General features: G+C 62.3%; 3 protein-coding genes across 6 annotated transcripts in view; 2 read left to right on the forward strand and 1 right to left on the reverse strand.

Moving 5' to 3' along the window:
* Nucleotides 1–1,190: 1,190 nt before the first annotated feature.
* Nucleotides 1,191–16,935, forward strand: NHERF1 (NHERF family PDZ scaffold protein 1; the record flags this gene model as incomplete). Of its 2 annotated transcripts, none has more annotated exons than XM_084238691.1 (6): nt 1,191–1,670; nt 11,626–11,787; nt 12,657–12,810; nt 14,708–14,748; nt 15,835–15,924; nt 16,142–16,935. In XM_084238691.1, the coding sequence occupies 6 exons, from the start codon at nt 1,191–1,193 to the stop codon at nt 16,331–16,333; spliced, it is 1,119 nt and encodes a 372-aa protein (XP_084094817.1). In that variant the 3' UTR covers nt 16,334–16,935. The 2 variants fall into 2 exon arrangements, with proteins under 2 accessions (XP_084094817.1, XP_084094818.1); XM_084238692.1 differs by having other exon boundaries at nt 1,191–1,628.
* Nucleotides 16,936–19,126: 2,191 nt separating this feature from the next.
* Nucleotides 19,127–22,404, reverse strand: NAT9 (N-acetyltransferase 9; the record flags this gene model as incomplete). 3 transcript variants are annotated; one of them, XM_084238423.1, is made up of 7 exons in its annotated part: nt 19,127–19,261; nt 19,337–19,431; nt 19,562–19,621; nt 20,197–20,340; nt 20,846–20,955; nt 21,734–21,819; nt 22,364–22,404. In XM_084238423.1, the coding sequence occupies 6 exons, from the start codon at nt 21,808–21,810 to the stop codon at nt 19,127–19,129; spliced, it is 621 nt and encodes a 206-aa protein (XP_084094549.1). The 3 variants fall into 3 exon arrangements, with proteins under 3 accessions (XP_084094549.1, XP_084094547.1, XP_084094548.1); XM_084238421.1 differs by lacking the exon at nt 22,364–22,404 and having other exon boundaries at nt 21,734–21,825; XM_084238422.1 differs by lacking the exon at nt 22,364–22,404 and having other exon boundaries at nt 20,846–20,976; nt 21,734–21,810.
* An 890-nt stretch (nt 22,405–23,294) lies between these two features.
* The window catches only part of TMEM104 (transmembrane protein 104), a gene marked incomplete at its 3' end in the record, with an annotated part of 46,656 nt that continues 46,179 nt past the window's right edge, over nt 23,295–23,771 (forward strand). The window contains exon 1 of the mRNA XM_084238069.1: nt 23,295–23,371. Coding sequence (XP_084094195.1) covers nt 23,327–23,371 — 45 coding nt within the window. The 5' untranslated portion in view covers nt 23,295–23,326. The remainder of the gene's footprint in view (nt 23,372–23,771) is intronic.

Consider the following 23,771-nt stretch of genomic DNA (forward strand, 5'->3'; position numbering starts at 1 on the left):
CCCTCTGCTTCTTTGAGGTGCGGGAGGAGAGCATGTTGACCGGGCCGCTGCACGTGGGGGGAACTGTGTGTGGCCAGCCGCCTGAGTCATTTGACCCTCATTCTTCAGTGTCCACTGGTCACCCCACCCTTAGCAGCCTGCCCTGCAGCCTCCCTGCCCAGTGTCTCATCTGCAGGGAGCTGAAGGGCGGCTTTATCTGACAGCCCTAATCATTTCTCCATTGAAAAATGTCAGATTCCCTTCCCTGTGGAAAGGAATTCGGTTACCTGACCCTGCTGCCCTCCCCACCCCACCGCCCCAGCCCAGCTTTGAAAGCCTGGACACACCTCTGGCCTAGGGGACCGCCTCCAGCGGGGAGCCCCGCGAAGCTTTCACTTTGCCCCAGCGAGGTTCACAGCCCGCACCCCTGTAAGCGGGTCCTCATGTGATTCCACAAACGGAAGACGCCGCAAGTGTGGGCCTCCGTGTCTCCCCAAGATCGCTGGGACTGTAACAGGGTGGTCCCCAGGAACCCTCTCCCTGTCCTATAACAGGACCTCGCACCCCGCAGCGGCAACAGCAGCCCCCCAACCCCCGCGCCCTACTCTTTGGAGGTGCGCGCGAGGTTTGGGTGAAAGGCTGGGAAAAGTCAGATCCTTTCCCCAAAGACTGAGTCTCCCCGAGTCCCACCCCGGGTCGGGGGGCTCCAGCGCCCAGCCGGCGGGCGCCCCCGCCGGGCCCCCCGCGCGCGCCCCGCTCCCCCCGCCCCTCCCCCGCCCCGCCGGGCCTCGGCTACTTGGTAACAAACACTCGCACTTCCTGAGACTCTTTCTTCTCCCGCCGCGGGGCGCCGCGCCGAGCGCAGCGCCCCGCCCCGCGCGCCCCCATTGGCCGGCGCCCTTCACCCGGCCGGGGCGCCCCCGCCGCGGCCCCCGATTGGCCGGGGGCGGCCCACACCCGCGCGCGGCCCCGCCCCCGGAATAAGGGGCCGGGGCGGGCCCGGAGCGCGGAGTCGCCGCGCGGGGAGGGGGCTGGTCCGCGCGCCGCCGGCTCTGCAGGTCGCGCCGCGCTCGGCACCTGCTCGCTCCGCCCGGCCCGGCCCGGCCCGGCCCGGCCCGGCCCGCCGCGCGCCCGCCGCCCGCTCGCCGCGGGAAGGAGGCCGGGCCGCCGTCTGCGCCCCGGGCAGGACGCGCCGAGCCCGCGCCGGCGAGATGAGCGCGGACGCGGCGGCCGGGGCGCCCCTGCCGCGCCTCTGCTGCCTGGAGAAGGGCCCGAGCGGCTACGGCTTCCACCTGCACGGGGAGAAGGGCCGGACGGGCCAGTTCATCCGGCTGGTGGAGCCCGGCTCGCCGGCCGAGAAGGCGGGCCTGCGGGCCGGGGACCGGCTGGTGGAGGTGAACGGCGAGAGCGTGGAGCGCGAGACGCACCAGCAGGTGGTGAGCCGCATCCGCGCCTCGGCGGGCGCCGTGCGCCTGCTCGTGGTGGACCCCGCGGCCGACGAGCGGCTGCAGCAGCTGGGCGCGCAGGCCCGCGGGGAGCTGCTGGGCGCGCGCGAGGAGCCCGCGCCGGCCGCGCCCCCGGCCGCCGCCGACACCCCGGCCGCCGCCGACACCCCGCGGGCCGCCGGCGAAAGTGAGCCCCAGGCCGCGGCGCCCGAGCCGGGCGAGCCCGAGAAGAGCCCTCCGGGGCGGGTAAGTGCGGGCCCGGGCCGGGGAGGGGGTCGGGGAGACCCGGGCGCCCCGGGCCCCCGCGCGCTCCGGCCGCGCTCGGGCGGGCGCGGGGCCGCGCGCAGGCCCCCCCGGGCCGGGCCGCGACCCCCCAGCGCCTTCGTCCACTGCACCTCTTGTCTCCCCTCGTCTTTGGGGCTCCGCAGGCGGTGCTGGGGCGCCCCGTCGGTCCGCTCGCCCTCGGCTCTGTGGGCGGCGTCTGCGCTCGTGCCTCGGAACCCCCGGCCCCGCCCCGGGGTGCCCGCTTCCTCCGCCCCCCCCTCCCGGGGTGGCAGCTGAGGCTGGGGGTGCAGCGGACGCGCCCCGAGCCTGAGCGAACTAGAAGAGTAGCAGCCCCTGTTTCTGTGGGAGCCCCGGCTGCGGGAGGGGAGGGTCCCCGCTGGGGCTCGCCGCGCCGCCCCCTCCTCCCGGGCCGCGGGCGGCTTATCATTAACTCGCGCCCGGCTGGACTTCATCCTCCAGGTCCCGCTGACTTCCGAGAAGGAGGAGGAAGCCCCGCCGGCTCCGCGCGCGGGGGCGGGGTGCCCGGGGCGGGGGCGCGCGGCGGCCGGGGCGCCCGGGAGGGTTTAGGATTCTCCGGAATGTGAGCCGGGAGCGCTCGCCGGTCTGGGGGGCGAGGGAGGACCTTGGAGGAGGAGAGAGTTGAACGGGGAAGGGAGGGGCAGTGGCCGGCGGGCCGAGGGGTCCTGCCCTGGCACCGTCTCCAGCCCCTGGACAGCACGCAGTCGGCAACTTTTGCCCTTGTTTGGTGTTTCCCCAAACAAGCGAGTTTGGATCAGCTGAAGGAAGGGCAGCTGGCAAAACAAGGCCGTGCTGAGCCTCCCGTCCCCAGAGAGCTGAGGGGGAGGCCCAGGGCGCGGACTGTGGGAGCAGGACCGGGGCCTCCCCGGAGCCCATTTGGCGTGCATCAGCTTTCCACCTGGTGAGTGCAGGAGGCATGTGCTGGGGTGCCAGCCCGCCTCCCTGCACCTCCCTGCGTGAGGACCCGGTGCAGTCGGGTGCAGTCTCGCAGGAGAAGGTGGAGCACCAGCTGGTTTGGTGCAAGTGAAGGAAATGAGGTCACCCCGAGGAGGCCTGTCCAGCCAGAGCTGGGTGTCAGGAATGCCAGGGCCGCCAGGCTCCCACTTCCTGCTGCTGCCAGTTGGGCATTGGTAAGGTGGGGGAGGGGTCGGAGCTCTCCTGGCAGGTTGGACACCAGGGAATTGAATTGGAACCCATGACCTCTGTCCCTGGCAGAAATCCACTTTGAACTTTGTGCTGAGGGTATCGATTGGCCATTCCCCCACCCCTTTTTTCCTTGGACTTTGGCACACAGATGACCCCCACCCCCCAATTGTAGTTGTGGCCCACACCACCCATTGTCCTTTTTTTTTTTTTTTTAATAGAGGCATGTTTTATTTATTTATTTATTTATTATATTTGTTTGTTTGCTCTGTTTATACAAGCCCTGGGTACAGTCAGAAGCGCGGGAGGGTGAGAGAATTCACCAGAGCCAGAGCGGGGAGCAGAGCAGGCAGAAGGACCGAAGGACACTGCTGAGGGGAGCAGCGGGCGGCAGGAGAGGTCTGCGCAGCATGTGGGATCCTCCTCCAGTGGCCGGGGAGCAGCCAGGGATTGAACCGGCGCCGCAGAGGCTGCGGGAAGCCTCCCAACCCAGCGCTCAACCGCTGCTGCGCCACCGGGGAGGCCCCCATTGTCCTTTTGATTTTGCTGCTGGGAGCTGGGGGTTGTAGAGGCTTAATGCAGCCCACACTCACGCCTCCCTCCTGTGCCACCTGAAAAGGTCGCTTTTTCATTTCCTGCCTTCCGGTGAGCACCGAAAGGGTTCCCCAGCTGGCCGTGGGACACCTGCGCCATTTGTGGCCAGAAGGGAGGAGCCCCTCCTCCAGCGGGTCCAGGGACACCTTCCCCCAGTGGCTTGGGGTTCCAGCTCAACAAGCATGCCCTGGAACTTTGAGCCTTGCGTCTCCCATCTGTGAAATGGGGGCGCCATGTGACAGTGAGACTTGCCTTCTCTAGAATTTTACAAATAACCAGCCAGATGCTGAACTGAGCTCCCTTGTGCCCCGGGCCCTGAACCCAGGGCTCCTGGCTCACGCACAGCCACTCAGCACTGCCAAGCCCCTCTGGTAGGAAATGCCCGTGAAATCTGGCAAGGTGGGTGCACAGGTGGCCCACCCTGTGCTTGCAAAAAGAGGCTCCTAAACATCATGAGTTATTTCTCTTTTCCTAAAAAGCATCTCCTGTGTAAGTATTCCACTGAGCCTTACTGATTGGTTTAGCCTGAATTTGTCTGCCAGCTGGGGCTGCGATGGTGTCGCCCCTAGTTCTCCTAAGCGCAGTGTAAATGCCAGAGCATCGTGTAGAGAGTGGATGAACAACCCGGGTGGAGGAGAATGTGGGGCCTGCAGCGCTAGGGGACCAGGAGGAGGTGTGTGGTCCAGCCCTGCCCACCTGTTGTTGACTTGCCACCTCCACACTTGGGGCTAGGGGAGCAGCAACCCCCTGCTCAGAGCCCCCCACCCAGTCCCATTCACCACCAGCCACAGGGTGAGGCCTAAACCCTTCAACTTGGTGAGCAAGTTGGGCCCCTGAGCCCTCAGTGAGGCTGGGCAGGCCTGAGCCAGCTCATCTGTTCCTGCTGGGCCACCAGGAGCCAAGTTTCTTAACTTCTCTAAGCCTCCACTTCCTCTTGTGTAAATCAGGGGCTGCCACAGCGGCCACCTCTCCCGGTTGTCTGAACCCAGGCCTTGTCTGTCCAGCAATGGCCGAGAGCCTGGCACTAAGTAAGTGCGCAGTGGACCTTGGTGGTGGGGATTGGTCACAGGGGCTGTTCTAAGCCCACCCGGGGGCACTGGCTCTGGGTCTGCCTCTCTTTGGGGCAAGTGCTCAGCGGTCACTTTACTAATCATGGGGTTCCCCAGTCCATCACGATGTGGTCGCCTGGCCTGCCAGTGCCCCCTTGTGCCCCTCGCCCCCAGCCGCACCAGATTCCTTCTAGCTGCCCTGACCTGGGAGCCTCTGAGGCTCCTTTCCTCCCTCCCCCTGCTTCCTGTCCCCACATCTCTTTTATGGCCCTGAACACCCACTCTTTGCCTCATCTGTTCACTGCATGGCCGGTTCTGTGAGTGCTGAGGGCAACGGCTGCAGCTCATTTGGGTGTCTGTCCCCAGCAAGGTGCCTGGCCCGGGGTAGGGAGAGGCTCAGTAAATATTTTCTTGAGCTGAATGAATGAAAGCATAACAGCCAGCGGGGACCTTTGTCCCCAGTGACCTCAGGCCAGCGCACCTGGGCCTGCATGTGCCTGGAGCCCTTCCAGAGATGGGGATTCCAGGTGAGACTACCTGCTCCTGGCTCCTGCCTACTGGCGGCTTCCACTTCAAGACTAGGAAGTCAACGGTCTGGGCTTTGGGGTCCGCCAAGTCCACCCAGGGAACCCCTCTCTGGCTTTGGGACCCCAGTCGTTTAGTGACCCCTGCAGACTTCTACCTGGGAGCGGGACATGGGCACCCACCTGCAGAGTGCGTGGGAAGATTGGATGAGATTGGGGGGGGGGGGGTTGTGTAAGTAGGTGCCCACCTTGGGGGGAGGCGGTCAGAACACGGTTCCAGACAAACCTGACCCTGATCCCAAAGGCAGAGGTGGGGCAGGCACCCAGGACGTGGGGGCACAGTGAGCTGCTCGGCCACCCCACACTGTGGAGCCAGGGGAAGTACATCCAGAGTTGAGCTGCAGGAGGTTAGAATTTGAAATGGGCAAGGTGTGTGGTCGTTGAGGTGCTGGTTCCCCCTTTTCAGCCGTGCGTTTGGGATCCCCGGTCTCGCCCCCCCACCCCCTGTCCTTGCCTTTCCTGCTGCTCTGAATCAGTCATTCTGGGGCTGAGCCTCTTGGAGAAAGAAGGGGCTTCCGTCTCGAGGATCCCCAGATGGGTAGGTAGGGCCCTTCGCTTCCTCCCCAGACTTTGCATTTTCTGGGTCCCTGGAAAGTGGGGAGCACTTAGGCATTACGGGAAGAAGGGGCCTAGCCAAGGGCTTGTTGGGGCTACCAGCCTGTTCCTGAGAGCAGCCAGACTTCTGGTGCCATCAGCAGGTACCCTCTGGCTTCATGCCCTGAGAGAGCCGCCCCACCCAGGAAGGAAACTCCAATGTCTAGTGTGCAGTCTTGGGCCATAAAGATATTGATACACATTCCATTGATTGCCCCATGACAACCCTGGGAATAAGGTCTTCTGTGTTTCGCGAGTTGATAATAAGTGTTAATAAATGATAGTCTTCATGTGTCTGACAAGGTGCCGAGCCTGAGACATGCCTGGTCTCCTTTATCCACAGCCCCGTACAGGACAGATGCGCCCCGTGGTCTCCAGGAGTTCAGCTCAGGGGGCGGCCCTGGGGTTCTCAGAGTCCCTGCCACATGACCGTTGGAACTCAGCTGGCTCCACTCGCACACAGCGGGGCTGCACTTGAGGGCCTGACCCTCCTGCCAGGTGTTGGGGCCATCCCAGGGCTGAGATGCAGGCTGCTTGAGCCGCTCCCGGCAGAGTCCAAGTCATCAGCCCCAATGGAAGGTGCCTCCAGGACGGGGCTCTTGGCCCCATCCCTTCTCACCTCTGGGGCTGGGCCAGGAGTCTGGGACCAAGTCTCTACCCCCACTCCTCTTCCTGAGAACCCACCCTTGCTGGCTGTGGGTTTCCACTGTCACACGCCAGAGACTGATTTTGACTGCTGGCCCTTGGCCAGCCTTCCCCTCTCCCCCAGGTAGGATGACTCACCTGTCCCCAGACTCCTAGACGATGTCTAGATTCCTGGGTCCCAGAAAAGAACTGAATCAGATGCCCCGAGGTCTAGGGTCAAGGCCAGAGGGCTGACTTCCTGGAGACCAAGCTCTGACCTCTACCCTGACCCATTCAAGCAGCAAAGGGCCTGGGGGTTTAGGACAGCGTCCGGGGCCACAGCCTGGTGGACACTGCGGCAGCCACGGCCACAGGTGGTCAAGCACCTGGCTCCTGCCTGTCCTAACGTGATGAGCTCCCAGAGCGAAATGCCCCATGGTCCCGCAGACCGCGGCGTGCGCGTGAGGACGGCAGGTGGTCTGCTGGTCACACCTAAAGGCGGTTCCACGTCAGAATGATACCTTTTGGCTACAGTGTGTTAAAGAAGATGTTGAAAGTGATTTTTCTTCCTCTTTAATGTGGCTACTAGCAAATTTTCAGCGGCCGACACTACGCCTTCTATTTCTGCTGGACAGCGCAGGTCCTGCCCACCCTGCGGTCGGCTGTGTGCACTTGAGCAATTCACCTGATCCCTTTGAACCTGACTTTCCTCTGAGACGAGGGCAGTAATACCTCCCCGGTGCTAATGAGAAAATAACCGTGCTCGGCGCCTGGCGCATAGTCAGTGCTCAGTCAGCCACAGCTGCTGTTTGTGCCTTCCGTGCAGACCCCCCGATTTCTGGAAGTTCTTATGTTGCCGAGTGGTGCAGTCGACAGGAGTTAAATCTCTTGACTCCTGGGAGGAGGGTGAGGTGGAGTGCCTGGGGGGCAGGCAGGCATGGAACGGCCAGCCTGGATGGTGTCCAGCCAGGCAGCAGCCCACGTACCAGCCTGCCCCGTCCCAGGCCTGCCCTGCCCTGGGGAGACCTGAGCCAAACTCACCCTTGGGTGGGTCTCTGGCCGGCACGGGGAGAGAAGATGCAGCCTATGGGAGCAGCTGGCTCAGGGCCCCTGTGTGGGGGGAGTCGGAGAAGCAGCCCCCACTTGACAGACGTCTCCTCCCTGGATCCTGCCCGCCAGGCTCCAGAGACAGGTTTTTCTGAGGAGAGAAAGGAAGAACGAGATCAAGAGCTGGGAGTTGCTCCCTTTGTGCAGATGGGGGAGGGAGGGCCTGGCATTCCCACATGTGCAGACCTGAGGGGGATGAAGCCATGTGAGGCTTGTGCTGACAAACCCTCGTGCTTCACCTGGACACCGGCGGCCTCTGTCCCTGGTCACCTCAGCCTGCCCTCAGGACACTGTCCTCTCATGGCACCACTCCAGGCCGGGCAGGCCCTGTCTGTAGTGTCTACTTTGAAGACCCAAGCCTGTGCCTTCAGAATCCCATGGACCCAAACTCCTTGCCCCCTTGCAGGCACCCACCCCCCCATCCCAGAACAGCTGGGGCTCCCCCTCCTACCTACTCTGGGCCCTGCTTTCCCTGTGTGGCGCCCTCCTCGCCAAGCACCATCCTTATTTGCATAAATAAGAGCCCTGGGTGGGGCTGGGGAAAGGGCAGTTCTTGGGAGGTGGGGGTCACCTCTATTGTTCCCCTAGCCTTCCCTGTGGTCTTCCTGCTCCTCCAGCCCGCCCCTTCTGGCACCTAGAGCTGGGCGGCCTGCAAGAGGCAGCCTGGCATTTTCTATAGGGACCATCACCATGGCATCATCTAGGGAGGGGCTAGACCCAATGGGGCGTTGGCCCCCAGTTGCCTGAACAGGGAGCGGCTCTGAGCCTGCTCCCCAGAGACGGTCACTGGGATTAGGTATCGGCTTTCCACAGCTTTCCAGGTGGCTACTGGTGGCGCCTATTGAATTCCTTGCCCGTCGTCCGCTCCCTGGGCTGCGTGGGTGGAGGTGACTGGGCGGCCACTTGCAGTGGGGCCGTGCTCCCTGGGGGAGAGGGTGGGATAATGGGGGGCAACCACAACAGGCCTCTGACAGGATTTGGGGTAACCTGGGAACCCAAGGGTGGGAGAAGGCCCTGTGAGAAGGGTCTGGAGGCAGCTCTCCAGCAGGGTCTTTCCGGAAAACAGATCTGGAGATGAGAAATCAGCACAGGCTGCCCCAGCCCATTTGCACCACCCTGTTGGCCACCGTCACCTTTTGTCCCTCCTTCCTCTCTCTCTCTGCCGGTCTCACTGAGCAGATCCTGATTTCACTCCCAGGTAACCTTGTCATCGGGGGTCCTACCTGAGGCGCTGAACAGACTCTGGGGTCATGTGCCCCTTGAGGTTGCTGACACCCCCTCTGAGCATCTCCATGGCACAAAAAAGCCCCATCTGAGCTCTTGGGGGCCACTCACCAAACCCTTGATGGCCTGGAACGCACCCTCTTCCCCCAGGCAGAAGCCACTCCCTGCCCTGCTCTGGGAGTACAGCCCCAGGACAGATGCCTGCCCCCTTCCCATGTTCTATTCTCTGTGCTGAGCCTTGAGGCCAAGACCAGGTCCCACAAAACCCCAAGGAGGCTCTGCCCCCAGGGTCCCCTCCTGCCAGCACCAGCCTCCGCCCAGGCGGGATGGCCTGACTCAGCAGCCGGCCTGACACCTCTTGGTCAGACAGCTCTTGGAGACAGCTGGGGGCGGGTGGAGAGCTGGGCTGGTCTCCCTGGAAGCTGGGCAAGCCTGCCTGCCCCCCTTCCTGTGGGACAGGAGGGAGACTCCAAGGACTTGGGCAGGAGGGAGCTAGAGGGGCTCTGAAGGTGTCTGAACATTTCAGAAAACCCAAGGGCTTCTTGTCTGCTGGCCCAGTCACCCCCAGAAGGCAGTGAAGTTCGGGGGCCAGGAGCAGCGGGTGGCCTGAGCCACAGGGCTCTGTACTGGCAAAAGGGAGCCAGGATAACAGCAGGCCCTCCTGGGGTGAAGCATATGGAGGGTCAGTAAGAAAGCCCCCAGCATGGAGGCCCCGGCCTGCACCTGGGCTTCCCAGAGGCTGGGGCATGGGGAGACTGCAGCCCTGCAGTCAGGAGAGCGCCAGGCACCCCTGCCCGTGCCCGGCGCTGTTCCAGCCACAGATGCAGCCCAGGCTTGCTCATGGTCGCGTCACCTATCCCAGGCACTGGCTGCAGCGCGGCTGCCACGGGCTGAGCGCCGGAAGGAAGGCCGTGGTTTCATCAGCTGCCAGCCACCTCCTGCACATGCTGTGGCCACTGCAGGGAGACAGCCCTGTGCTGACCCCTCACTGTCCACTCAGCTGCCAGGGGCCTCCACCTGGTCTGGACTGGGGTCTCTGCCGACCAGCCCATGGTGTGGGGGACAGGACGCATGCCAAGGCAGAGGCAGAACCTCTGCAGAACTGGCTGCCATCAGGCAACGGCGCCACGGCCGGTCCCCGCTGCCCCGTCTCCAAGCTGTGGGTGACCAGCCAGGTGCCAGGAGGAAGCGGGGAGGGGCAGAGACATCGGAGCTGTCCCCCTTCACCCTCCCCACATTCTCAGGGCCCAGGCGAGCTCAGTGGGGCTGGGGCAGAAAGCTGAGCCTGCCCTGGTGGCAGCAACTGGTCAGACCTGTTCCTGCCCCCTCAGCCTGGGGGAGAGCCGGCTGGCACTTGGTGGAGGGATTAGCTAGAGGGGAGAAGAGCCTCACTCCCAGAACAAGATCCCAGAGGACTGTGGGGGTGCCAGGCTGCAGGTGGGGCAGCATCAGTGCGGGCCCTTCCGTGGGGGCCAGGCCCTCGAGACCTTGGGAGAAGAGGGGGCTTTGCCTGGGGCTGGTGGCCCAGGTGAGGGTACTCAGCCAGTGTGAGAAACAGCAGCACCCTCCTTCCTGTCTGGGCCTCCCCACACCCCCACCAACATCCTGAAACACAGACCCGCCCAGACATTTAGAGGAAGGCAAGTTACCACGCACTGTCCGGCCTGCTGCGAGCCGAGGGGTGGGGACCGAATTCCCTCTGCAGATGGCAGCTGCCACCCGGGGCCCTGGCTGGCAAGTTGGGACAGGAGACCTGTAAACCGTCCTCTCCTTCCCCACCCCTCCCCTGCCTCTCCACTCCCAGCTGGGGGTTGGGGTTGCAGAGCAACCTGCCCCCACGCCCCCAGAATCTCACTTCTCAGCTTAATATGACATTCATTAGTCCGGACAACAATGGGAGAGTCTTTGGGACTGGGATTGCAGCGCGTCAAGTGTTTCCACTGGTGTTATTTGTCTCACCTGGGGCCCGCGGCAACCTGGCAACCCCAGGTGGCAGGTGGCACTAAGAATGGCTCATAAATGCGGAACCCATGGCTCTGAGAAGGAAATTGCTTGCCCCGGGTGACTTCCTAATAAGCAGGGCAGCTGGAACCTGGGCCTGGACCCCTGCTGGGACTCACCCCTGGCGCCTGGGGAGGACAGAGTTCCCCTGAGAGGCCCTGGGCCCTGGGGGTGGGGGCCCCGGAGTCAGCTTTGGGCTCCTGCCCCTGGCTCACTCTTGCCTTTATTCCCTCCCTCAGGAAGACGGGTCGGGGCCGTGGGTCTAAGCTCAGCTGCGTGCATTCCGCGGAGGGCCTGGGAGCTCAACCTCCCGTGTCTGTTAAAAGACCACCTCGGCCCGCGGCTGCCTCTGCCGGGCCTGCTCTTCAGGGCGCTCTGCATCCATGCTCCTGGGGGCCGGCGGGCTCTCGGGCTCTGCGGGGGAGGGGGTGTCCTGGTCCTGTCCAGGCCTGTGGCCACCTGGCCCTCACAGCTCCCTTTGGCAGGGCTGGGGGGGCCCGCGTGGGCGAGGAAAGGCTTTACTGTAAACACGCTGACCGCTTTCCATAAACACCACGCCCGGCTCCAAGCTGCGGAGAATGGGGTACAAGGGGTCCCCTGCCATACTGGGAGGGGTACCAAGTGCCACCCCCCATTCTGCCTCATCAGGGAGGAGGGAGCCATCAAAACCACACGATTCACCTTTGAAGGTCAGAAGGGGAAGGGACTTGAGACCAGGCCGGTCCCGTCCCTCGTTGGCCGGTAGAAGACACTGAGGCCTGGGCGGAGGGTGCTCCTCCCGGGCCACGGCCACCGCTGCGACGCTGCTCGCACAGCTTTCCCGAGGCCAGCCCGGCCTTCTTTCCGGTGCTGTGTGGGCGCCAACCCGCGGGCCTCCCTCCCGGCTCCTCCGTGGGCCGGAGAGTGGGGCCCGGTGTGGGGCAGGGAGGGTGGGACCTGGGACACTGCGACAGCGAGGACCCTCCTTGATCCCCACAGCCCGAGCTTCGGCCCCGACTCTGCATCATGAAGAGGGGCGCCAACGGCTACGGCTTCAACCTGCACAGCGACAAGACCAAGCCCGGCCAGTTCATCAGGGCCGTGGACTCAGACTCACCCGCCGAGGCCTCGGGACTCCGGGCCCAGGACCGCATCGTGGAGGTAACCCTCTGGCTGCCCCCCCCCCCGCCCCTGCTGATAGCCCCCGGGGAGCTGATGGAGGGATGGATAGGATGAGGGAGTGGGTAGAAGGATGGGGAGAGGCGTGGAAGGAGCGAAAGGGAGGGAGGGGGGTTAGCAGGATGGAGGAGAGACAGGAAGGGGGGATGAAAGGACAGATGGGGGATGGAGGGAGACAGAAGGATGAAGATGGGGAGCCAGGAAGGGAAGGATGGAGGGACAGGAGGTGCAAGCAGATAGGACAGAGGGGAGTGGTGGGTAGTGGGTGACGGATGGACCAACTCCCTGCCCCCCCCCCCCAGGCTCTAATTCACCGCGCAGCCATGCTCAGCAGCCATGCTCAGCGGCCGGGGTTCACCCCCCACCAGGAAGATGTCTGAGGCCACGGCTGTTGCCAGCCGCCTGAGGCCTCGGTGCCAGCACAGGGCAGGGTGTGCATCTTTCCCAGCAAGGCCAGCCCTGATGCCCCTGTGCTCAGCGGGGCAGGAAACGTGACCCAAATGCCTTGGGCAGGCCCTGGAATCTCAGTCTTAAATCCTTAGCGCTAGGAGATCAGCTCTCCGGAGACGTCTCGTTTTACATGTGAGAAAACCAGGGCCTGGAGCTGGAAGTCAGTCCACGCGAGGCCAGGAAGGCTGGCCCTGCCCGAGCCCCGCCGTTCCATCCGTCACAGCCATTTGTTCAGTCTCGTCTGGATGTTTCCTTGGCCCAGCTCAGGGCTCTGCAGACCCTAAGGGGGGCTCAGTGTCCCTGATTATCCGCCGCCCGGGGACAGAGGGGGCCGTTTGTCCCTCCTCCACTGCCCTCCCCACTATGAGGCCTGTGTTCCTAACCCTGCCCTCCCCCCCCAGGTGAACGGGGTCTGCATGGAAGGCAAGCAGCACGGTGACGTGGTGGCCGCCATCAAGGCCGGAGGGGACGAGGCCAAGCTGCTGGTGGTGGACAAGGAGACAGATGAGTTCTTCAAGAAGTGCAAAGTGGTTCCGTCTCAGGAGCACGTGAATGGTGAGCTGGGGGGCGGCCATTGCTTCAGACCTATCCCAAGTGGGGCTGGGGGATTCCTGCCTGAAACTCCCTCTTCCTTCAGGGAGGCCAGAGGTGGGGAGAGAGTGGGCTGCCGTCAGGAGCGAGCAGGGACAGCCAAGACGGGCTGGACTGCTGACCCGGGCCAAAGCTGCAGCACCAGAGGGAGGCCTGAGCCAGCCCCTCCCCCGGGGGGTTCTCAGGGCAGAGCCGGGAGGAAAGGGTTAACTCTGGGGAGGCCTCCAGCCCTTGCTTGGTCAGATCAGAGTCCACTGCAGCCCAGGGCCTCCTCCTCCCTTCTCTCAGGTTGTCTTGGAAACTCCAGCTTGCTGGCTCTGGAAAGCAGTGGGTCCCCCTGCAGTCCCTGGGCCCCTGCCCTCCCCTTCCCCCACCATCCCCTGCCAGGCAGAGCCAAGTGGGGCAGGGCTGCACCAGGGTGGGGAGGAGAGAGGGGCTCTCTGCTTCCTGGCCTGGACTTTCTCTTGGGAAGATGGCTCCTGGGGGCCTGGGGGGGGGGGGGTATCCTCTTTGGACTTTGCAATGGCTGTGGCCTCCCCTGGTGTCAGGGTTATACTTGTGGGTGGGGAGGGGGAGGTGGTCATGAAGGCTCTGCCACAGACTGATCCCTGGCTGCCAGGGCCCAGTGGGAAGACCCCCTCCAGGGCCCTGGGGATTTCTGGAAGGGAGACGAGTCAGTTGAAAGTCCCCAGCACACTCTGGGCAGGGGAGGCGGGGGCTGCCTTGTGTCCCAAGTTCCTGGAAACTAGAAGACTCAAATAACCCCTTGGTGAGGGGAAAGTGAGGCCCAGACATGCCCCCAGCTTGCTTTTGTGCGCATGGTCTAGGGAAGATACAACTGAAATAGGGGCTCCACACAGTTCCCCAAATGCCTCCTCCAGCGTCCTTCACCCCAAGTAATCTGCCCTTAGATGCTCCTCCTCTGTCTCTGGCACAGTCTCTACCAGCCTCCTCCCAGGCATCCCTCCTGGCTTTTCCGGGATGGAGTCCTTGTCCCTCTGCCACCAAGTGGATCCCGTAGAGGAACATCCCCCTCCGGGCGGCTGCCACGGCTTTGCCCTTCAAAGCAGCCAGAGTTCAGGAGCCTGGGGCTGGCCTGGGGCAGCGGGTGGGAGTGTTCCTGTGTCCAGCAGCCCCTGCGGTGGGAAGGTTATCGGTGTCAAAAGGAAGGACATGGTAAGCTGGGTGTCTGACTGCCCTGCTCTTGTTTGTTTTTTTTTTTTAAGATTGATTTATTTATACAAGAACTGGGGTACAGGCCAGAGGTGTGGAGGGTGAGAGGATTCACCAGAGACAGAGAGGGGAGCAGAACAGGCAGACTGACTGAAATACACTGTGAGGGGAGCAGTGGGGAGACAGGAGAGGTCTGCTGCGCTGTGTGGGTAGCTCCCTGGCCGGGGATCGAACTCAGATAGCTGCGGATAGCTTCATAGGTTGCGTCTCAACCCCTTGTGCCACCAGGGAGGCCCCCGGCTCTCACACATTAATGTGAAGCTGGGTTCAGGAAGAACCAGGGCGTCAGGCGCCCTCTGACCCTCCATCTCCACCAAGTTTCCCAGGGATGGGGAGGACACACCCAGGATGCTGCCCAAGCCCTCTCACCCCCTCAGCTTCTCACAGGCAGGGATTGTGGGGTCATCTCCTCTTTCAACCAAGGCAGTACAAACCATAGCCTGGACTATGGTTCTGATTCTATGACATGTCGTGGTCACCTAGGAAGCTTCTGGAAAATGTGGGCTCCCAGGTCTGTGTCAGCCCCACTGGGTCCATATGGACACCCCTGACAAGCTCCATTTAGGCCACACTCCACCCGCCTCCCTGGAGCCTCTTAACTCATCTCTGCTCTTGTCTCCTCCCCCAGGTCCCCTGCCCGAGCCTTTCACCAACGGGGAGATCCAGAAGGTAAAGGCAGATGCCCCAGCTGCTCCCCTGGCATTCGGTCAGGGCTGGGAGAAGGGGGGAAGAGGGCATGGCAGGGAGGCCCATCGTCTGGCCCGGGTTCCAACCTCGGGGTTTCCTTCCTGAGCTCCGGGTGGTAGATGTGCCCGCATACCCCTTAGCCCCTGCCCAAGGCCATTGGGAGAGCCTGCCCGGCCCCTCTGCAGCTCACCATCCTGGGTGACAGACCCTGCCTGCAGCTCCCCACCATACAGAAGAGGCCTTTCTTCCCCCCAAGAACAGAGCTTTAGTGTCTGGCCGCACTGCCTGGCCCTGCTACTTCCAGTCTGGGGTGGAAGAACAAAGCCCCTCCCCCCGGCCCCGGGCAGAAGGGAAAGCAGTGGAGGCTGGGGAAGAGGCCATGGGCCCGAGGCCAGCCAAGGCCACGGAGGAGCCCCGGCAGGGGCTGAGCACCAAATCGAAGTCCTGGCCAAAGCATCACTCTGGGTCGGGTGCGCTGGAGACAAACCTCAGAGTGGGGGCCTCTGCAGGGTCTGCCTAAGGGGTCCCTTCTCCGGGGGGCTCCTGCTGGCAGGTCACGGTCAGGGCACTCAGGACTCTGGGTCTCAACCTTCCCTCACTCTACTTTGTGGTTCTAGAATTCTCCTTCAGGGCCCTTCTTGGCTGCCTTGGGGTTTACGTTCCAGGTTCCCGGAGTCAAGTTTAAGTAAACTGGGGGGCTGCCAGAGATTCCAGGGGCATCATTCTTGTCCCTCCTGGTGAGCCCAGAGGCCCCTGTGTCCCCACAGTCCAGGAAGCTCCTCCATGGTCACTGGCCCAAAAGATGGCCAGTCCCAAAGGGTGGACTCTGGGGAAGCTGTTCAGCTGACCCCACGATGCTCCCCCACCCCACAACCCCTGCCCCGTGGCGGAACCAGGATGCCCTCTGATCCTGGAGAAATGTGAACATGTAAAATCCCTCCGGGGCCCATGGCAGGCACTCGAGTGAAACTTCTCAAGACAGAGACACCTGTCTTCCCTGGGAACGCCCTCCCTCTCAGGACTTCCCCACCCCACCCCCACCAACCTGCACCCTCCTCTCTCTGCCAGGAGAACAGCCGTGAAACCCTGGCCGAGCCCGCCTCCGAGAGCCCCAGGCCAGCCCTGGCGAGATCCACCTCCAGTGATACCAGCGAGGAGGTAGGCTGGGGGTGGCAGCCAGTTACAGGAAGCCCGTTCCCAGGCCACACTCGTTCCTGGCACAGCAGCCTGCTCGGAGGTCACATGCTGAGCCACGTTCTGCTCTTGTGACCTGGCTTCCCTGGGCACTGCCCCAAAGGAGCCACCTCACCACCAGGGCTGAGGACCAGGACGCTCGCTGGCCACGGCCTCCCAACCCTTCCTCCTCTCTTCACAGCTCAACTCCCAAGACAAGCCCCGGAAACAGGACTCCACGGCAGCCTCATCTACCTCCTCTTCCTCCGACCCCATCCTGGACTTCAACATCCCGCTGGCCGTGGCCAGGGAGAGGGCGCACCAGAAGCGCGGCAACAAGCGGGCCCCGCAGATGGACTGGAGCAAGAAAAACGAACTCTTCAGCAACCTCTGAGCGCCCCTCCCGCTGCCAGGAAGGCTGGCGGGGACCAGCCCCCGCCCCACTCTAACCCCCTCTCTCGCCTCCCCACTGACCTCCCAATCAACACCAATCAGCACCAGCCTCTCCTCTCTCGGCAGATCGTTTTTCTAGAGAACTGTGCCCGTTCCTCGCCTCGGGGAAAGTGACAGTTCTTCCGTCCTGCCCAATCACCGAATGCTCCAGTCTGCCTGCTGGGTCGCCCCTTGCGAGCCCGCCTGGGCCACCCCCGGGACCCGCACCCAGCAAGGATGGCGGGACAGGGAGCGGTGTCTTCCTGTGACCGCAGAGGTTGACTGGGCCCAGGGCTCACCAGGGACTGCCGGTGCAGTGTCTCAGCAGACACGGTCGGGTTGTTTTCTGTTGATTTTTTTTTTTTTAAGAGTGCGCTATCACTGAGTCGAATAGAGGGAGCTTTGTTTCCATGATTAACGTGATTCTCCAGGTGGCTTCATCCGGGGCCTAGCTAGCCGTAATCTTGGCCTAAAACTTTTCTTCCATGTCTACTCCCATCCCGAGTCAGCCCTGGGCGGCCTGGGTCGGGGCAGGCCCCGTCTGCTCCTGTCTGAGCCAGGCCATCCCACTGTAAAGAACTCCACCTGAAATTCAACTAGTTTCTCCATATGCCTCAGCCTCCGTGTCTTCCTTTAGAGCTGGCCGAGAGATGGTGACAGGTGCCCCAAGGTGGCCTCTGGCTGAGGGTAGGGTCTAGCTCGAGGGCAAGGATGGGCTTCCTGTACCCCAGCCTGGGAGGAGGCAGAGGGGGTGCTTTAGCTACAGGGCCTGCCACTGCCCAGTAGCCAAGCCATCCTGGCCATCAGGCGCAGGGCCTGCCGGTAGCACGAGCTCCACCTCAGGATTTACAGGGGAGGTGGGAACCAAGGCCCCCAGGCTCAGAGGGGGCCTGGGAGGTTCCCCTAACACCACTCCAGGTGGAGCTGGATTTGGAATGCAAACGAGGGTTGCTACCCATCTTGCTACCCGCAGCTAGGGGGTACAGGATTCCCAGGGGAGGCTTGAGCTGGCACCAGAATAGCTTATCTGGCCAAGGACCTGATTGGAGGGTACTTGTTCAGGCTGGTAGGGTAGATGGCACTTCCCAGGGTAACATGCCATGTTCCCACATCAGAGACACTGGTTCCTGTACCTCTGGCACCTCAAGCCACATCCTGAGGGCTGCCAGGGCAGGAAAGCAGGTTGGTCCCTGGTTACTCTGTACCAGGAGACCACCAGGAAGCCAGGTTCCTAGGCCTGAGAACACGGAAGGAGGGTGATAGCACACCTGGGAGAGGAGCCCTCGGGCTTGAGAAGAGGGCTAGTCATGTCTGGTCATCTCTGGCCTCTAGTTAGGGCCTGAATTCCATCAGCTCAAGAGGACCATCCAAACCCTTATCATGGCACCAATCACGAGGTCTGGCCCCACCCCTGCCTCTACCCTTTGACCCCTGATGGAGCAGGTCTCCCACAGGTGAGCAGCTCTGTAGGGTTGTGAAGGGGCCGCTCCCTACCTCACCTGCCATAGGTAACCGTGCAGACCTTTGATTAGGCGGAGGGGACAGGTGTCCTGAGCAGGTGGCTCCCGGGGCTGGGCCGCCCCAGCAAGCGAACAAACTTTTGTCTACGATTCAGTCATGTTTCAGATCGTAGATTTTACATGTGTAGTTTGGTGCGAGATGCCAGGATGGAGGGACTGGGAGCTGAGGCCTCAGCAGGCTCTGGCTCTGTGGCCAAAAAACAGGCGTTAGGCGCACTGCCTCAGCTTAGATGGGACCACTTCCTCCGTTCACATACCCTCGCGCCTCCTCAACTGGGTTCTGAAACTTGCCTGGCCTTTCTTGATGGCCACCCCAGACTATGATGGAGCTGAGGGGCCACTAGGAGTCAAAAGGGTCCCCCTGGCTAAGGTGGGGAGACCTAGCTCAGCTCCACCTTTGAAGCACCCGCTGCCTTGCAACCTGGCCATCCCGAACCTGAGCCTCTGGCGCCCCCTCCCGACCATGTCAGGGACAGCTGCCCCAGAGGGTGGGGCACACCGGTGGCCTTGCCCCCCCCCCCCCACCACCGGTACAGCTGAGCTGCTTCTCGAAAGGCCCTTGCAGGAAGCTCCAGCTTCAGGAACAGCGGGGAGTCCTCCAGCCACAAGGAGCTGTATCCCACACTAACTTACTCCCAGAGAAAGGAGCAAGGGCACTCCCACCTTCCAAGCCACCTGTCCAGCCAAGGCCAGGACATTCATTTCCAAACCTTGGGGTCGCAGCCGGCCTGCTTCAGCAGCCTGAGCTGCCGCCCTGTTCTCACCACAGGCCTGGAAACTGCAGGCCGGGCCTCCCGGTAGCTCCCCTCCCCTCAGGCCCAATGAGGAGACCAGGAGAGCCGGCCGTGTGGTGTCATCTGCTTTACTTGCAGCCAGGGCCTCTGCCCCAGAGTAGCACCTCCAGCCTCCCAGGGGAGAGGGGGTGCTGTCCATTCACCAGCCCCACCTTGGCCTCCACCCCCATCCTCCCGCCTCTCACTCACTCCAGGCTCGGAGAGCCCAACCAGGTTGGCCCAGAGGGGCTGGCCGTGGAGTCGCGCAGCCATGCGTGCAGCCAGCCAGGGAGGCCAAGGCAAGTCGGACCCCGAGTCTCAAGGGCCCCAAACGGAGGTGCCCAGGCTGGAGTGGGGCTGGGGCACTCTGCCCCGAAGGCCTTGTCCGTGGTCTCTGCTGCCGGGTTCCGGACTTTTGGAGCCCCGACACCCGTGATGAGGGGGGTGGCCCATAGGCGGCTGTCAGCGGGGCTCTGAGGTCCCATCCCTGTAGGGCTGCTCCTGCACGTGGCTGGTCTGCTCCAGAAGCCACTGGCGGTGGGGCTGGCTCACCGTCAGCCTGAGCGTCACCTCCTGGAAGACGCTGCTCACAGCCACCTGGGGGAGCCAGAGAGCGGGGCTGGCTGAGCGTCAGGTGCTGCAGCCCCACCCTCCAGCCCAGGAGAGTCTCACCTGTTCAAAGTGAAGTTTTCGGAACATCCGGAGGCTCGGTTCATTGTCTTGCCCGATTTTAGCCTCAAACTTGGTCAGACCGAGCTTGGTCACTCCTCCCAGAAGGAACCGGAGAAAGGGACAAGCCGCGGATGGGTCTCCGGAAGCCAGCACCCCCCAGCCTCACCCCTCCCGTCCCGCTTCAGCGGCAGCACCTTCACCTGTGGCTTGCTGGGGCCTTCTTACCGTAGGACATCATCATGAGGACGGCCTCGGTGCCAAAGCCCCGGCCCCGACAGCTGGGCTCTAGGAGAAACAAGGGACCCTGACGGCTCTTGCCAGGCTCTGGGGCCCATCTAACCCCCACAACTCTGTGCGGCTGGTACTGACCGCTATGACCACTCTGCAGATGAGGGAACAGAGGCTCAGAAAAGCTCAGTGACTACCCCAAGGTCACACAGCCTGGAGACACCCTGCAACCTGACCCCCAGCCTCAGCAGAGGCCCACGAAAGAGGGGCATGGCCCTGGAGGAGAAGGCTAAGGGCCAAGAATACGGAAACTGGAGGGCTCCTCCCAGTGTGGGAAGACGCTCCAGGGAAGAACAGTTATTTCTGGAGGGTTCCAAGCCCACCCCAAGGAAGTGTAAGACTCAAGTTGGAAGACCCTAAAACTAAGGGCTAAGTCCACACATAAGCAGAGGGTGGGAATGAAGTGAGCCACCAGGTTAATGGGAGCCCAAGGCAGCCTGCCCCCCCAGGTGCTGAGCTGCCCAGGGTGGAGCAAGGCACTCTCTCCAACCCAGGCTGGCCTCAGTTTCAGCAGACCTGACCACCAGAGGGAAGGAAGGGGGTGCAGAAAAGCAGGGCCAGGTGGAACAAACCTGCAATCATGACCTCAATCTCCCCGAGGGTGGGGTCCCCTCGGTCTGTGAGGAAGAGGTTCACATCTCCCGCCATGCAGCTCTCTTCTGGGGAGGCTGGCTGGGCCTGCCACTTGTCTGCATCCAGCACAATGAAGGTACACTCTGGGGGGGAGGCGACGGGGTCACCACCTGCACTCCCAAGTGATGTGAGGACAGTCTTCCTACCCAAGTCAGAGCAGAGGGGAACACCTGTCTGAGTCTGGCAGGAAAGGGGTCCGGGACTTCCTCCAGCCTGTGACAAAGCCCTAAATTTGCCTCAGGCGGGACAAGATAGCCTTCTCCAGACAGAAACTGTAATTTCAGAGCACAGGGGACCCAAAGACCAGTAATCATGCCAATCTGCAATGAAGGTTGTGAGGGGCAGGGCCCCAATTTACAGTCAGAGCCCCAAACACTCTACTTCCCTACATCCCTGCAGGCCTGCTGCGGGGGGGTGGGAAGAGGACAGAAGTGTCAACCACAGGGACAGCTTCAGGGAGCAGGACACTGGGAGGGCGGCAGGCACCTTTCAGGCTTTTCACCAAGTTTCTGGAGGGCTGTGGCTGAGACTGGAGACTGACCCTAGAGTCACCCTCCCTCCCCCACCACCACCAGTCCAGCTTCTCACTGTCAACATCCTCCCGCCAGCTGCGCTGCATCGCATACTCCTGCTCCAGGGTCAGTGGCTCGGAGGCCGTCAAACGCTGCAGCTCCTCCGATTTCATCCACTCGTGGTACCTGCAGGAATAGAGGGCTGGCCTTCAGCATGCAGGACTGATCCAGAGGCCCAGGCCTGACTTTTTACGAGAGCTTGTAGAAGCTTGTAGAAGCCCCAGAGAAAGGGTTCTGACTGCTCCAAGGCACAAGACTGGTCCCCGCACAAGACCTAGAGGCAGGTTAGATGTTCAAGAAAACAGCCAGAAGGGTCAGTTTTATCTCCAGCTTCCCATCCTGTCTCATCCTGTCTCCGGGTCAGTGCGGGGGAGCAGTCTGAAACTACACATTCCTCAAATTCCTGAGGGGGAGCTTATGGCCAACCAACACGGCAAAGGTTGGGCAGAGATCCACAAAGGCCTAGTACCAGGAACCCCACTCCCACCCCAAAAGGAAAACTACAAGTAGAGACTATACCCCCACACCACCGCCCACCACCCCAGTCTACCAGATGTTTGCCAGTTGCTCCCACAGGAGTCCCTGGATGCACTGGGACCAGGGGAATGTCACTCATTTACAATTAGGGGAGAAGACTATTTCTTTTTCTCTTACACAGCTTAGTTTACATAAAGTAATTCTTGCTGACTGGCTAAAAAGGAAGCTAAGAGGGTGAAAGGGAAAAACAGGGATGGCGGCTTCTTCCAGGAAGTCATACTCCTTTGCTTTCCATTTTATCTGCTCATAACTACTCCTTGCACCTTCTCAGATGAAATACTCACTGAGATCTGGCCTAAGGAGGGTGACCTACTCGCTGTGCCTTAAAGAGCTGGCTTGCACCCCCCGCCAGGGGGTAAATGGTTACCTAGGCACATGCTCTGAGGTGTAAGGTACCAGGACCACCTTCTTCCCCAGCAGCAAGATGTTCTGATTCAACCTCATGGTAGCAGCCTGCATGTGGGGAAACAAAGTCAGGCCCCTTCACACCTAGTGCGAAGCTAGAGCACCCCAGTCTCTGCAGCTAAGCTGTCAGAAGCGCCTCGGTCCTTCCCTTGCACACACTTCAGAACATGCAGACTCTAAACCCGCGGCAAGAAGGGGAACAGGGCGGTTTGAAGGTAATCAAGCTGAGACTCCTATCGCAGGGGCCACGGAGGGCAGAATTTTCTGCCCATCTCTTCCTCCCCACTTCGCAAAAGGCAGATCCCTCCCACTCAAGAGGAACCAAGTCTTCTCTGCATAACTGACCCCAGTCCAGAGTCTCCGCCCCGGGATCAACTTTCAGCCCTGCCGAAAACTGGTTTCAATCCGAGACCCCACCCCGGGCAGCTCCGGGCTGAGGCTCCCCCACTTCCCCGCCCCCAAGCCGCACCTCCCAGGCCAATCTAGGTGGAGACCGACTTAAATTCTCAGTCCCCTCCCTCTGGCGTGGAGCCACAGGCCACTCTCCGCCAGTCACCCCCATCTCACCCCCACCCACCGGCCCGATTCACACCCGCTCCCGCCGACTAAAGCGTCGCCAGCAGCTAGACCCAGCTCTCGGGCAGCCCGGTCCCCACCGCGGCGCGGTCCTCCGCATGCGCGTGGGGCGCACCCGCCCACTTCCGCCACGCAGACGGCAGCCGCCCGGGCCCAATTCCGGCCCCGCCTCCTTCGGGCGTCCAATCAGCGCGCGGCGCTCCGCCCCAGGCGCGCGCGGAAAAGGTGGGCCCCCGGCGCGGCGCATGCGTGCTGCGGGCGCTGGTGCGGGACAGCTGGCGCCGGTGCAGCCCCGGCCCGGAGGCGGCGGGCGCGGGCGCGGAGCCCCGGAACACCTGCGCCGCAGGTGACGGCCGGGCTGAGGGGCACGGGCTGGGGCGGCGCCACACTCGCGGCCCCTCCTGGAGGGAGGTAGATCGGGGGAGAGGCGCGGAGCGGGCGCTGGGCAAGCCAGGGAGGCTGGAGGGTGGGGAGCCCTAGGGCTGGTCGGGGAGCAGGGACCCGAGGCCCCCTTAAAAGAAGAGGTTTTGGGACCAAGAGTGGGGCACGGGGCTGGCTAGGAGAGCCCCAGCCCCTTGCCTTAGGCGGGGGAGGCAGTGGCTGCGGCTGCCCCGGGTCGCAGACGCTTGCCAGTCCTGATTTAAATGGGGAGACCCACCTCGGGGAGTGTAAAGGGGGCCGGTGACATTTAGCGACTTCCCAGACCCCTAATACCACATGGAGTCCGCGCGGCAGCCAGTGAAGCACAGCAGGGGAAGTTAGAGGAAACCATCTGGGTGGCTGTCCCCCGGGAGCCCCTTCTCTGTGACAGATTCAGAGGCTGTGTCTGTGATAAAAGGCCAGGGGGGCCCCCCTCAGTTCACCACCCCCTCTAGGACCGTTTAAAGTTGAAGTCTGCACTCTCGCCTTAGGGAACCTCAGCAGCTGCCGGCCCCTACCAGAAGGAACCAGAGCCTCGGACCCTTCCTCATTTTTGGAGATGGCGGGTGAAATCACAGACACCGGGGAGCTCTATTCTCCCTACGTGAGTGACTTTTAGAACCTGTTACCCGTATCCGTGCTCCTGGCTTCTAGGCATGGTTGCGGCTTCCTGCGGAGGGTAACTGATGAGCGCCTGCTCTTTGCACAGACCCTGGTGAAAGCCAGGGAGGGGGATTCAGTGAGGCCATGTTAGTTGCTGTCAGGGCCCAAAACTTATTCTGAGAGTCAAGTGTTCACTTTTGAGGTGTTGATCAGAGAATGGTAGGAAAACAAAGCTGCCTTGCTCACTGTAACATTTATCTCAGGGCTGCACCACGTGCTGACCGTGCTGCCCTTTGTGGCTAGTGATGGACGGCTGTTGACACCGGGTTCTGCTCATCTCAGCAGTTGGAAACCACTTTGGTCTTAGCTGAATTTTAAGTTGCACAACTTTTATAGTCTTG

The sequence above is a fragment of the Talpa europaea genome (assembly GCF_964194135.1).
Source record: "Talpa europaea genome assembly, chromosome: 7".
NCBI lineage: Eukaryota > Metazoa > Chordata > Mammalia > Eulipotyphla > Talpidae > Talpa > Talpa europaea.